Here is a 14,160-nt window from a genome sequence, read left to right as displayed (position 1 = left end):
TTAAGAATTAGCTTCGGATGGGAATGCTATTAATTAATAATAATTATTTACACTAAATACATTCACATCTTATAAAACTCCATTATAACTATAATTGAAAGAAGAAAAAGCAAAAATAAAAAGAAATAAAAATTCAGTCTACGAAAATTATAATATAAAACATAACTAGAATTTTTAACAGAATAAATGAAATTATGAATTTTAAAATTTCAAATTTTTCAGAATTTCAAGAATTTAAAAAATTTTTTAATCTTAAAAGTATTTTAAAAAACAAAAAGTAGTAAAAATTTTTTAAATTTATAGATACAAAAAGAAAATCTAAGTTCTATTTACAATTTAAAAATTATGATCGCTGTTATTAAAAATTACTTGACAAAATATATTACATTCTTCGTCTTACAATAATAATGCTTGAAATTTAAAAAAAATTTCTCAATATTTCAATATATAGTCTATATTTTTTTTTTTAATTGCAAAAAGTATTGCAAGACGATTTCGACTAGTTTACACTCTTTCTGTTATCGACACTGTGGATAAACAGAACGCGAAATAATCTTAATTATTGCAAATGTCCCTCGCATCAGGGCGTTTAATATAAATTCGCGATTCGCGACTTTTACACCTTGATTAATTAATTAATATTCTAAAAAGGACTAGTTATTGAAAAAAGAAAACTACACTCACAGCTGCCAATTGAGGGCGAAACATTCTCATATGTCTCATTACAAAAAAAAATATTTACAAATATTAAATTTTCAAAAATAGATTCAATTTTTTTTCTCCAACAAAAATAGGATATTTAATATTTTAAGTTAATGAAATTAATTAATTAATTAATTTTTTTTATTATTATTAATAAATATTATTAATAAATAAATAAATTTATTACTGTTAATTAATTAATTTTATGAAATCCTATGTTTGAGAAAAAAAATATCATTCATCAGCTGTAAATATTAGACACTTTGGAATCTCGAACAATTCGTACAATTTAAACTTATTTTTTAATGAGGATTAGAAGTAAAATATTTCCTAAAGAAAAGACACGTCTTGAAGGCACATATTATTCACGTAACTATCAGCTAAATGGTCCCTATTGAGGAAGATATGCTTAAAATAAATATTGTCTGTGATTGAAACAATATTTTTTCGTAAATTAAAATTATCGAGAATAGAAATTAAAATAAAAAGTACAATTTGAATTCTACAATTTCAAATAATAATCTTTGGACTTGTAATTGTAGAAAATAGAAAGTAATTAGAAAATTAACATCCTCGGATTATTTAAACGTCTTTTTTAAAATCTTGTTTCTATGATCACAAATTAAAATCTCACTGGTCGGAAAAAATAACTAGAAAGACAAATCTAATTATAAAATATTGACGAGATGTTGAGAACAAAATTTAGTTCAATTTGATTTAACGAAATTTAATTAAATGTAAAAATAAGTTTTATGTTAAGTTTATAAGTTTTTACAATCAAGTTTTATGTTTAAGAATTAAAAGTTCGCTTGGTAAAAAAAATTGATAGCAAAAAAAAGAGCAATTTCGGAAAATAGATCTAAAAGAAAAAAAATTGTTGAAGGTTTTTCAATATTTTTTATTGAAAAGTTTTCTTCAATTTTTTTTCCTTTTCTTGTTTTCATCTTTGACAGAAATAAATTTGCATTTTGTAGAAATAAAAAAAGAATTTAAAAAATCACGCAATGGCAAGATTCAAAGTCATTGGCCTCGAGAATGCGGAATTACGATCGGAATAATCAAAATTTGCACTCTTCTTACTCAAATGTTCCGGATTCGGCGATATGACCGACGTTCGAATAACCATTCTCGATAAATATTCACTTTTATCAATTTCACAATTATTATCCAAAGTGTTAGAAATTTTCTCCCGACAGAAACGCTTTGGCGATATTGATCTCGATGTTTCGGAATTAAATTGTACTTTTGGGGTTTTAATAATAGTTGAGAATGCAGACGATTGATTTCTTTGTTCGCTGATTAATCCTTGAAGACGTGGAACAATAACGCTCGTCGGCGATGCTGTGACGACACAATTTTGTGTTAGAATTTTATTCACTGTCGTTGAATTATTCGTCAATGGTGAATTTGTTATTGTCGTGAGGGCTGTTGTTGTCGTTGGGTTCAAATTAATTTGCGACTCGTCATTATTTTGCTTTTCAGACGATGAACGATTGTGTGAGCGCATACACGATGATTCCTCGTGTTTATAGAGATATGATTTTAATGCAAAAGCCTTTCCGCAACGTGAGCACACATGCGGTTTTGTATTCGAGTGCGTTTGAATGTGCGCACGAAGATTTGATTTATCAGCGAATGCCTTATTGCAAATTGTACACTTGAATGGTTTTTCACCTGCAAAAGAAAATTGGTTTTCGTTAATTTCTATTTTCTCTTAAATTTAAAATTAGTTTTGAAAATTAATTGTGTTGAATTATTCCAAAAAATTAATTTAACTCAAAATTAAATTTCTAGTATAAAAATTCTAATAAAAATCAATTCTGCAAAAATATATTAATCTATACAATTTTAATTGATTTCTTTGAAAATTTCAATTATTTTTAACAATCTTGTAATAATTCTCTGAGAAATATTAAATTATTTTAAAAAATAATTGAATTTTTTACAGGACTTCAATTATTTAAAAAACTTTTAATAAAATCCAATTCAAGAATTCAATTATTTATAAAAATAATGAATTTCTCTCTAGAATTTAATTATTTTAAATACAATTTTAATTGAATTCCAGGAAAAATTAAATTATTTTAAAACTTTTTTTTTACATTCTTCGAAAGAATCCAATAATATAAATAAATAGTAAATTTTTAGCAGGAATTCAATTATTTTAAATACAATTTTAATAAAATACTTCTCAAAAATTCACATATTTTTTAAAATTTTGCAAAAATTCATTTATTTGTTTTATTATTATTAATTTACAAAAGAATAAGAATTCCAATTGAAACGAATTCGAATTATTCGACATTTTTTCACATTAAAATTAAAAAATATTAAATTTTTCTTACCAGTGTGAGTGCGAATGTGTCCCTGCAATAACCACGGTCTCGAGAAGCATTTCCCACAAAAATGACACTTGCATCCCTGATTATGAGTTCTTACGTGCATACTGAAAGCAGGAATACTAACGTAAATTTTATCACAATGAGGACATCGTCTCGCCTTCTTATCGCCCAATGATCGATGCGTTTGTCTGTGCCTCGCGAGATTTGATGATGTCGAATATTTTTTTCCGCAATCAGAGCATTCGTGATCTTCATTCTCATCACATTTTGCAATGTCCGACAACGACGATGATGACGACGAGGACGACGATGTGGTTGTTGTTGTTGTTATTACACGTCGTGATGAATTCGTTTCGGCAAAATTAACGGAATTCGTTGCCTGAAATTTTTCCGTAAAATTATCATTCTCACGATAAATTGGAAAATGGGTTGTCTTCTCCTTAAGTCGTACATCAAGAAGATTGTTGGACGAATTTTTCTCTTGTAAAATTTCTCGTTCGCTTTCAATTCTCTCGAAGAAGAGTCTCGTTCTCTCGCGCAAATTCGCCTCTTTTTCTTCTTCATCCTCTTCTTCTTCTCTGCTTCGTGGCGCCTGGAAAATTAAAATTTAGATTTTTCTCCTTGGAAAACAATTTATGTTTTGTTAAATAAATATTATTTTATTATTATTATTAAATAAATTATTGAATCATTATTCGAAAGAATGGAGAGAAGAGAAAAAATATTACCATCGATTGAATATGTGTGGCGGTTGATAATTTTGGTGAATGACATTTTTCAATGACTTGAGTGCATCGCGACGTCAAAGTTGGCTGATAGAGAATTCTATTTGGATGAATTAATGTTCCTGCAGCGGCTGCTAAACTGACTTCGGCTAATTTCGTTAAATTGTAAAGCTCCTCAGGACATTCTGATGATGTTTCACTGCCACATTCGCTGGCGCCATCCGAATTTGTTTGATGACCACCACCTCTCTCGTATTTCGTTACTCCAATATCGGAATTATAATCTGCGAATAATTAAAAACAAAAAAAAAAATAAGTGGAAAAGCATTACGTGACTGATTTAGAGAATATGGCATTCACAAAAAAAGCTATCACACACGAGACTATACGAAAGTGAAGGTTTTCTGGCGTTCATCCAGCAAAAGATTATTCTTCAAGTCTCAAGTTTAAATCGCAAATCTCAATGCTTTGACAGGTCGAAAAAAAATTATTGTTATTATTATTTAAATTTAAACAAGGAGAAATTAATTTTAATTAAAAAAATTTTAATTACAATTAATACAATAATATTACTAAATAATAATAAAATATTTTTATTTCCTTTTCTTGTCATATTTAAATCAAAATAATAATAATAATAATAATAATAATAATTTATTAGTCTGATATTATTATTTTCATAGAATAATAAAATTCAGTTCTTTTGCAAGAAAATAAGGAATGGAAGGTGAAAAAGAGGAAAGGACATTTGATGTCTGTTCCGTTTTTGGGAAGAACAGAAATAGAGCGGTAGTTAGATTTACTGAATTTTCGTCATGGGGAGGGGTTGACGGCATCACGACGGCATCTCGTGACGCATCTGTCTATTCTTATATATAACACGTCCGCTAGATTTTTTTTATTCCTTTTTTTCTATTTGCATTTTCCGACAAAGGAGAAAAAAAATAATAATCAAAAGCATGAGCACTTGGCTCGACATTCTTTTTTTCAATCAACAACCACCTTTTTTTTGTTTTTAAAGGTCAAGAAACCCAAAAATCATTATTGACTATTATTATAAATAATTATTTTACTATTCTTTTAATAATATTGTATAAAATTCGTTTTTTTAAATTACAATCATTAAATTTTTAATATAAATTAATTTTTCTTTTTCTACATTAAAAAAAATTCAATTTTTTATTTACTGGGATCTCAAACAGAATAATTTATTTTCTATTTGTAGAAATAGTTTTAAAAAATCAAAAAAATGATTAAAAGTTCGTTTTTCTGTCTTATTACAAAAAAATAGTTTAGTTAAAAAATAAAAAAATAATAAAAAAACTAGAAAAAAATAAAAATAAAATTTTTTAAATATTTTTCGTGTTTTTAAATTTTTATTTTTTTTATTTTATTTTTAAATTAGACATAATTTATCCAATTATTCTAAATTTATTTTTTCCTATTATTTTAGTTTAAATATTTATAGAATTTTACTATTTAGAAACAGAAAGTAAATTTTTCTCATTTCAAGGGATCTGAAGCGCAAAGTTGAAGATAATGTGAGAACCACCTGTTGCCGAATTTGTTTTCACAAGCAGACAGCAAACAAGTTTCCACATATAAATTAAACATTTATTATTATTATTATTATTATTATTATTATTATTATTATTATTATTATTATTATTATTATTATTATTATTATTATTATTATTATTATTAACATTATAATAATTATTTGTACTATTGTTATTATCATTATTGTTATTAATATTAATAAACTTTAATACCTATTTTTAATATAATAATAAATAATAGAATAGAATAAATTATTATTAAAATTAATATAAAAGAAGTGAATAATTTAATATTTTAATTAACATTCATATTTTTTTCTATAATTTGATTCTAAGGAGAGTAATTGCAATAAATTGAAAGCAAACTTATTTTTATTATTTAAATAATTTATGAACAAATTAAAATTGTTTATGAGTGCTTGAATTCAAAAAAACCTTGGGATTTGTTTCAAATTTTCCAAAAGAGAAATATTAAAGTAAAAATTAAAGAACAATTAAAATTTTAATATTGAAACAATTCTTAAATAATACAATTAAAAATACAAGTAAATAAAATTAAAAATAATATAATTCAATAATATTAAGGAATAGAATTAAATTTAACTCAAATTTATTTAAATTAATTTAATTAGATTAAAATTCTCATTTTTAAGTTAAAATTTACAGAAGTGTATTTACACTTGTATGTAAAAAGATAATAAAAATAAATAGAATAAAAAATTAATATTAATTAATAAAATAAAATGAAATAAAATACAATAGAATAAAAAAAAATACAATAAAATAAATGCAAATAACATACAATAAAATAGCAAAAAAATAAATGAATATAAATAAAAAATTTCGGGTAATTGCAAATTCACCAGATCAAATTAATTTTCCCGTAAGAAAAAAATTACCTTGTCGTGATTCCTCAAGTTCTTCAATGCCATTGTAACGGCGATGAGTGATAAGAAAAGCTCTCGGCATTTTCTCTTTCAGCAAAAAAAACTGCGATTTAATTTTCTTTTTCAAACAAAAATTGTTCAAAAATTGTATGTCACATTAGAATTTTTTTTTTGTTTACTTTTTTTCTTGTCACCACTGCGGAAAAATTTCACAATGCGATCACCACTTGTGAAAAAAAATGTTATTTTTTTTCTTCCGTTAAAACTATTCACAAAATGTAGAATTTCTTTTTCTGCCTTGAAATCACGTGCGTTTGATGAAGAATTTAAAAGGACTTTTTAAAATGAAGTTTCGAAGGAGAGAAGTGAGAGATTGAGAGAGAGAGAGAGACCCTCTTTGAAGGAGGGTACATGCGTCTTCTGCAAGTTTCGGGACGTATTAAGTTGGTCTGGCTAAGTTTCAGTGCTACATATAGAAGCGAATCCTCCCTCATCCTCTCCCACCCTTTTTTGCTCTCTTCAGCTGCTGCTCAGAGTGTGCTGAGATGTGGTACTTTTTTTTTTCTTCTTCTTCTTTTTTTTTAATATGTATTTGTATATATAAGCATGCGTGAACCTCCACACGAGGTAGAAAACACCACCGCAAAGAACAGATTGAAACGATTCGAATGAGCAGTGGGGTGGCCTGAAATTAAAAAAAATTATTATTAATATGAATTATTGATTAGAAACTATTATTTTATTCTTGTATTTATTTGTTATTTTTTAACTTAATCTCAAAAATAAATTTTCTGAATATAGAAGAGGAAATTTTCGTCTCAATGGTCTGAATTATATTAAATAGAAAAATATGAAAATTTATTGAGAAAATAATATAATAAATATTGTCACGAGAATCAAGACTTATTGTCATCAACAGACTTGACCGTACTTTTATTTCCCTTTGTAAAATGTGATCGTGCGCCAACAGGAAAAGAACTTGCCAAAAAACCCACTTTTGTCTGTTTTAGTTTCATCATTGTTTTTCTATACATTTAAATAGAAGGAAAAATTTATTATTTTCTATTGCAAAAAAAAGCAAAATAATTTTAATAAAAAATTCTTTTTTTTATTCTTATTGACGAAAAAAATCGAATAGTCAATTTTCGCATTTGTTAATATACAAAAAATAACTGAAAAATCAGACTTTTTATCGAGACTGTAAATTTAATGATTCCTTTTTGTCAAATGGAAAATAATTAGAAATTGAAACCTTTTCGATTATGTAACGAGTGAAGAGAAAAATTTCCTCTCGCGTGAATAAATTGAAAAATTCATTCCTTATTTATAAGAATTTAGCAGTAGCTGAAAAAATACACAGTATTGGAGATAAATAAAGAAGAAGAGGAAACGAAACAAGGACAGGGAGTTTCCAAGTTCTGCTTCTTTTAGTTCATCATTCGTGTTTGTTTTAAGTACATTCTCCAAACTAGAAATTCGAAAAGTAGAGCAATTTTAATTTCTTTTCAGTATTTAAATTTTATCTCAGAAAAATGGGATTTTTTCCCCTCCAGAGAAATGGGAGAAAAATGGAAAACAAATAAAATTTGATTAAATAAGTGTCTCGATTATTTTTCAAGTTCGGATAAAAATCTGATGAGTATTTCAATTATTTTTCAAGTCGGGATAAAAATCTAATGAATATTTAAATTATTTTTCAAAGTTGGGATAAAAATCTACTAAATATTTGAATTGTTTTTCATTGTAGAAAATATGAAATAGGCTAATTTTCTCTACAGCAACTTTGTGAGAATTTGAATGGCAAACACCTGTAGAGTGGAGAAAAATGATTTCGAAATTGAAAGCTATATAAAATCCGAGAGGAGAAGAAATTTTGAGGCTCGTTGATTTTTCTTAGCTATTGAATGAATGCTTCGCGAATTAGTCAGCCGTCGCGATGCTAAATTCAGACGCTTTGGCACTGGGCCAGAGAACCACCGCACACCAACCTGCTTCTTCTTCTTCTTCTTCTTCGTCTTTTCACTAACAAAAACCGACGCCATTATCTATTATACATATATGATATATATATACCTTTTCTCATTTTCCTTCTGTATTTTCTTTTCCACAAATCTCATTTCAGACTATAAGCATACACTAAATCCTCGCGACATTTGTCGACTTCTCCAGAGATTATGTTCTCTTCTGCAGACAGTAAAATTCCGTGACCTCTCCTAAAGGCTTCTTCTTCTTCTTCTTCTTCTTTTTCTTCTTCTCCTTTGTCGAAGTCCATCGTCCCTCGCTTTTCCTGCGAAAACAAAATAGAATAAATAAAAATGAATAAATAAACAAAAAATAAATCAAGTTTTCTTAATGCTTTTTCTCTTTTCGGAGTAAAAAAAAATTGTTACACATAAGGCGAGATAACATTTTTTTCCTTAACAAAACAAAAATTCTTTTTTCGAAGTAAAAAAAAATTGTAACACACAAGGTGAAATAAAATTTGTTTCCTTAAGTGAAACTCGAATTTCGAAAATAAAACTTCCGAAATAAGACAATTTTTTTTTTTTTAATGAAAAGAATAAATGAAAATTTTTCAGTATATTAATTGTGAATTCCCTCTCTAAACTCTTCTAATTATTTTCGAATATTTAAATATTTGAATAATAAAAAGGAATATTGAACAAAGCAGCAGACAAGTGAAAAAAGTGAATCATTGAATTTGAAGAGAGAGCAAACTAGAAAACAGGTGTCCCATGGCATCGTATACAGCAGAATCGACGTCGCATCCAAAAATAAAATAACTAACGTCGTGTATATGACGCAAATATATATTATATGTATAACAAACTCGCCGAACGACGCCCACTTTTCTCTCGAAAAATTTCGAAATCATCTTCCGTCAAAAAAGATTCCTCAAATAATTTATCAACAGATTGAAAACTATTTCCATAAAAATTTTTATCTCGCCTTATGTGTAACAAAAAAAAGGGGGAAAAAGGGAAATTTTAAGTGGTTTCACCTTATAACCCTCCTCGTATTAAATATCTCTCTCGTCAAGTGCGAAGAAAAATAAAAAAAAAAAACATTTTTTCGACGACGAGAATCAAGGGGACGTTGCCCTAGAGTCGATCTAAAATAATCTTTCAATTTCATGTTATATTGAAGTCAGAAAAACATTGAAAAGTGGTTGGAGGAGCGTGTGCCTAAGAAACGTATATAATTCTACCCACACATTTTTTTTTATTTGTTAAAAAAAGGGATAAAAGCACAGGCTCGCTATTTAAAATTTGAAAGCGCAAATGAAGGAGGGAATTTAGTAGGGGTCGAGGGAAGTCGTGTTTGGCCTCGGCATGGGGTTGCTGAGCTATTTTCAGTCAGTGCTTTAATGCAGCTGTCGCTACCAGTGAAAAACCACCTCCCGGTTCGCAGCTTCCACGGTCATCTCCGAGGTAGAGGCAGAGTCAACAGAGTCTAGGTATAGAAAAATTCCTAGTTTCACGAGTACGACGACCTCGTGTACAATATTTCATATACACTCCATGAGTCTTCTTCTTATTTTCAAATTCTTATTTTCAAAGTCGTCGGATATTTTTTTCTATTTTTTCTCCTTCTTCATTCCACGACTCGTCGTCTTCAATTTTTATCTAAAATAGGAATTTCAATTTTTATCTAAAATAGAAATTTCAATTTTTATCTAAAATAGGAATTTCAATTTACATCTAAAATAGGAATAAACAAAAGTTATCGTGATAAATTATTTATCCAAACACAACTTCCCTTTAGCTTCTTAATTAATACTCAAATGATAATTAAAAAATTTTCTGATATTTTCAAAGCGAAAAGAAAAAAAATTTCAAAAAGAAAATGAAAGCAATGTGAAATAAAATAAATGAAACGAAACCAAAAAACTAAAATTAAATTAAAGAATATAAATAATTATTCAAACGTAATTATATTAATAATAATAATAAAGAATAGTAATAATAATAATAAATGAATCATACCTGATAATAATTACAGAATATCAAATGCATTTCAAAAATCCGCGATCCATTAATAGAAGAAGCAGCATTAGTGAAAATTCATTTCCGTGAAATATTTCCAAAATATCGTGCGTGTTTCTTATGGAGATGAAGAATTGAAAATTTGCATGACGAGTTACTTTGAAATGACAGGAGCAGAAAAATGCGTGTGTAGGTGGTCCACAAGTATATAAAAGAAAATTCGTTTTTTTTTCTGGCCAAATGCCAAACGAGAATTTCAGACTCTTGAGTTTCTTCGTTTGAATCGACTTCAAACTTTTCACATCCGGTAGAACGAACTCATGATTTTTGTCGCTTTATTTCCCTTTGTCTTTGATCTCCGCGCAATTATGAATTTTTATACAGAGAATTCGCTGCACTGTTTCCTTATTTTTCATGAATTTTTTCCCAATCTGAAAAAATTAATTAAAATCATTTAATTGATAGTAAAAATAAAAAAGAATGTTAATTTCTAAATAGAAAAAAGGGAACGAACAACTTGGAATAAATTAAAATAATTTAAAAGTAAAAAGAATAAAAAAAATAATTTAAAAGTAAAAAGAATAACAAAAATAATTTAAAATAATTATGGTAATAATTAAATAAATAAATAAATTAATATTATTGAAATTGCAATAAATTCGAATGAAAATGCGAAAAAAGGAAGCAAAAAATATAGAAATTCACGATTCGAAATTCTCCCTCGTGCGTAAATGATTGATCGCTGGCAGCAACCATCTAATCGACGGAAAGTAAAGTACTTCCTTAAGAAAAAAAAAACAAACAAAAAAGTGGAAGCATTTCTTCAAAGTATTTTTTTTTCGTATTTGTTTAAAGTCTCGGCGACACGCTTTCGTGAGTGGTTTTTTAATTGAGGAAACCTTAAAAAACGAAAACGAAAAGTAAGCAAGTAAAAAAGAGAAAATTAAGAAAATTTATATAAAAAAGCAGAAAATACAAAAATCGAACGAGAAAGAAGATAAAAACATTATTTATTATAATAAATGCGTCGCTCTTCCAAAAAAAAAAAAACGTCGAGTTAATAAAAAATTAAAATTAAAAAACAGTGACTTAATAAAAAACAAAATTTTAAATTAATAGCGTTTCCTCTCAGAATTAATAAAAAATTTCATTTTTTATTAATTCTGAGAGGAAACGCAAGTTCCTCCAAAAAATGCGAAGTGAAAAGAGAGAAACAGAAAAAAGAGGGAGACAGAGGATTTGAAGATTTTTTTTCCAAGCACAAATCAAAGAGTGTGTTAGCTGATGATTTACAATGTACAGGAACAAGGTTTTAGGATCAGGAGGAAGCTGCGACAGTTCCTTCCGTTTTAAATCCCCTTTTATTTTGCACCCACTTGCCCTCACAGTTCCATTTACCAATGAGCAAAAAAATAAAGTCGGCCCACCCTGTTTCAAAAAAAAAAAAAAAAAAAAAACCGGCGAATTAATAAAAGATAAAAAAAAATTTATGCCCAAAGAAACCACCAACTCCCGTCATTCATCTTCCTGAAAATGAATAGAGAGAATTTTATACAATTCTTCGTCTTTTTGTAACTTAATTTTTCAACCATTTTTTGCCAATTTCAGAGAAAATCTCCTCATTTTCAAATTATTGGAAACAAAATTCCCTCTGAATTAAAAAAAAATGAACTAAAATTCAAAAAAAAAGAAAGAAGAAACGTGAAAAGAAAAATGAAAAAATATGAATGAAAAAAGTTAATTAAAACTGAAATTTCAAAAAGAAATATGAAAGAAAATAAAGATTGCGAAATAAAATTAAAATTGATTAAAAATACAAAAAGGAAAAAATTTAAAAAACTTACCAAGAATTTTTCTTCCATTTTTCACCTTCAGATTACAGTATACGTTGAATATACAAATGGATTTTTCCCCCAATAAATAGAGCATTTTTGAATATGGAAGGATTGAAGAGTGCGGTGGTGGATGATTGATTCAGAATAATTTTTGTATTCGCAGGTGGTGGAATGACGGCGATGAAATTTACAAAAGCAGAAGAACGATCAGCTGGCTGGGCATTCGTTGCTTATAAACGCACATGAGGAGAAAGATAAAAACGTGATTCCCCTTGTAGGCGTACTCCGCAATCCGCATCTCAAACCCCTCCGAAAAAAAGAAAAAAGTCCGCCTTCATTCAGGAAAATAATGCAAGTCACCGGTCGAAATTCATTCATTTCAAAAAATCTATCGTCACAAAAATATGGATCCATTCACGAAAAAAAAGCAGCTCTCCATAGCAAATTTCTTCATCTGCAAATTTTTTTTTTTTACAAAGTATTAATTCAGAAAAAAGTTTTACACTGTAATTAATTTATTTAATTAACTTCAAATTTTCGTTATAATTTTTCTATATTTCAATTATTTTTGTATATTTTCAATTTTTTTGTATTTTCAATTTAATAATTAATTTCTAAGGATTTTTCACTCATTAATTTTTGCATTAACTTCAAACCGTTTCGTCTAATTTTTTTTTAATTAACTTTAATTTTTAATTCTGAGATTTTTTGAACTCATTAATTGATTAATTGGCTGTATTCCTTCGGCCGAAGATTTTTTTTGTTGATAAAAAGAAGAAATAAAAGTAGAAAAAGAAAATTGAATGAAAAATATTATTCCTCCGAAATTATTTTGCGAAAAAGTGAATAGAAAGAAATAAAAAAAAGAATTAAATCCTATAAATAAAATAGAATTGAGTGAAAAATTATCGCTTAGAAATTATTTTGCAAAAAAGTGAATTGAAAGGAAATTAAAAAAGTAAATATAAATAAAATTGAATTGAGTGAAAAATTATTCCTTGGAAATTATTTTGCGAAAAAGTGAATAGAAAGAAATAAAAAAAAAATTGAATATAAAATTGAATTGAGTGAAAAATTATCGCTTGGAAATTATTTTTGGCGAAAAAGTGGATTTTTACCTTTTTTTTTGAATTTGCAATTGAGACAATGGTAAAAAAATTTGCCATTAATTTGTATTAAGGGCAAATTTGTTCCTCCATTATTGAAAGGGGAAAATTTGAATGGCATTACACGCAGATAAAGGTGGAAATAGAATGTGTGGGTGAAGGGAAGTGGCGATGAACCATGACTTGAGAGAATATATGTACATAAGGATGTGAGAAAGAGAGGAAAAGAAAAAAAGGGGAGGATAAAAGAAGGGCGCGTGGCGGACGCGTGCCGATTCTCAAACTTGGTGTCTGCTTGTCTCCTTCCCTTCAATATCTTTCCTCGAACCAAACTTCCTTCCTATCATCTCTTCACTCTTTGAAAACTCCTCCTTCGTCTGGTTGTTGTACATATTTATCATCATCGGTCCACTTATTGAAACATTATTTTGAATTTCGAGCACGAAAACCTGAAAAAATTTTCCATTACTAGTTTATTTAATATTTTTAATTCATTTCTGCTTTTTTATTAAATATTTTTCTGTTTTGAATTAATTTTCTGTTTTTAATTCAGTTTTTCTGTTTTCAACTCAGTTTTTCTTTTTTTACTTCAATTATTTTTTTTGATTCAGTTACTTTTTTTTTATTCAATTATTCTTCTTTTAATTCAGTTATTCTTTTCGTTCGTTTTTTTAATCCAGTAACTCTAAATTTTAAATAAATTGCATTAGTTATTCTAAAAATGCTTAATTCACCAAAAGTTATTTTTTCTTTTACAATACTCATCGTTTTGATTATTATTTGAATACTTTGTATTTTTATTTTCCAATTAAAAAGAATTTTAGAAGTTTAAATTTTGAATTTTAAATGAAGCTAATTTTTTAAGCAAACTGAATTTATCTGTTTATTTAAATATACAGTGAAAAATAATTTGAAGAATGATAAATTTTTTCTGGTGTTAAAGAGTTGATTTTGAAATTGAAAAAGGATTTAAAATGCGGTAACTAGAGAAGCAATCGGAAAGGAAATCGGGCAGTGC

At 27.1% G+C, this 14,160-nt stretch overlaps 1 protein-coding gene across 2 annotated transcripts; it reads right to left on the bottom strand.

The window, feature by feature from the left end:
- Positions 1-283: 283 nt before the first annotated feature.
- Positions 284-12,207, bottom strand: LOC122499260 (zinc finger protein 670-like). 2 transcript variants are annotated; one of them, XM_043607496.1, is made up of 7 exons: positions 12,046-12,207; positions 10,202-10,632; positions 8,289-8,502; positions 6,228-6,900; positions 3,773-4,053; positions 3,048-3,636; positions 284-2,376 (listed from the first exon to the last, which is right to left on the bottom strand). In XM_043607496.1, exons 4-7 carry the CDS (start codon positions 6,295-6,297, stop codon positions 1,700-1,702), a joined length of 1,617 nt encoding a protein of 538 aa, XP_043463431.1. In that variant the 5' UTR covers positions 6,298-6,900; positions 8,289-8,502; positions 10,202-10,632; positions 12,046-12,207; the 3' UTR covers positions 284-1,699. The 2 variants fall into 2 exon arrangements, with proteins under 2 accessions (XP_043463431.1, XP_043463430.1); XM_043607495.1 differs by lacking the exons at positions 10,202-10,632; positions 12,046-12,207 and adding an exon at positions 9,599-9,714.
- Positions 12,208-14,160: the final 1,953 nt, after the last annotated feature.

Source organism: Leptopilina heterotoma, unplaced genomic scaffold (genome assembly GCF_015476425.1).
Source record: "Leptopilina heterotoma isolate Lh14 unplaced genomic scaffold, ASM1547642v1 Lhet_166, whole genome shotgun sequence".
Lineage (NCBI taxonomy): Eukaryota > Metazoa > Arthropoda > Insecta > Hymenoptera > Figitidae > Leptopilina > Leptopilina heterotoma.
The sequence above is the reverse complement of the archived record's forward strand: the minus strand, read 5'-3'. Positions and strand labels throughout refer to the sequence as shown.

Excerpts from the sequence above, each read along its gene's own strand:
- LOC122499260 (XM_043607496.1), bottom strand. The coding sequence starts at position 6,297 with ATGCCGAGAGCTTTTCTTATCACTCATCGCCGTTACAATGGCATTGAA. Across the intron at positions 3,637-3,772 it reads CCACACATATTCAATCGATG|GCGCCACGAAGCAGAGAAGA; the intron begins GTAATATTTTTT and ends TTAATTTTCCAG. Across the intron at positions 2,377-3,047 it reads ACACATTCGCACTCACACTG|GTGAAAAACCATTCAAGTGT; the intron begins GTAAGAAAAATT and ends TTTCTTTTGCAG.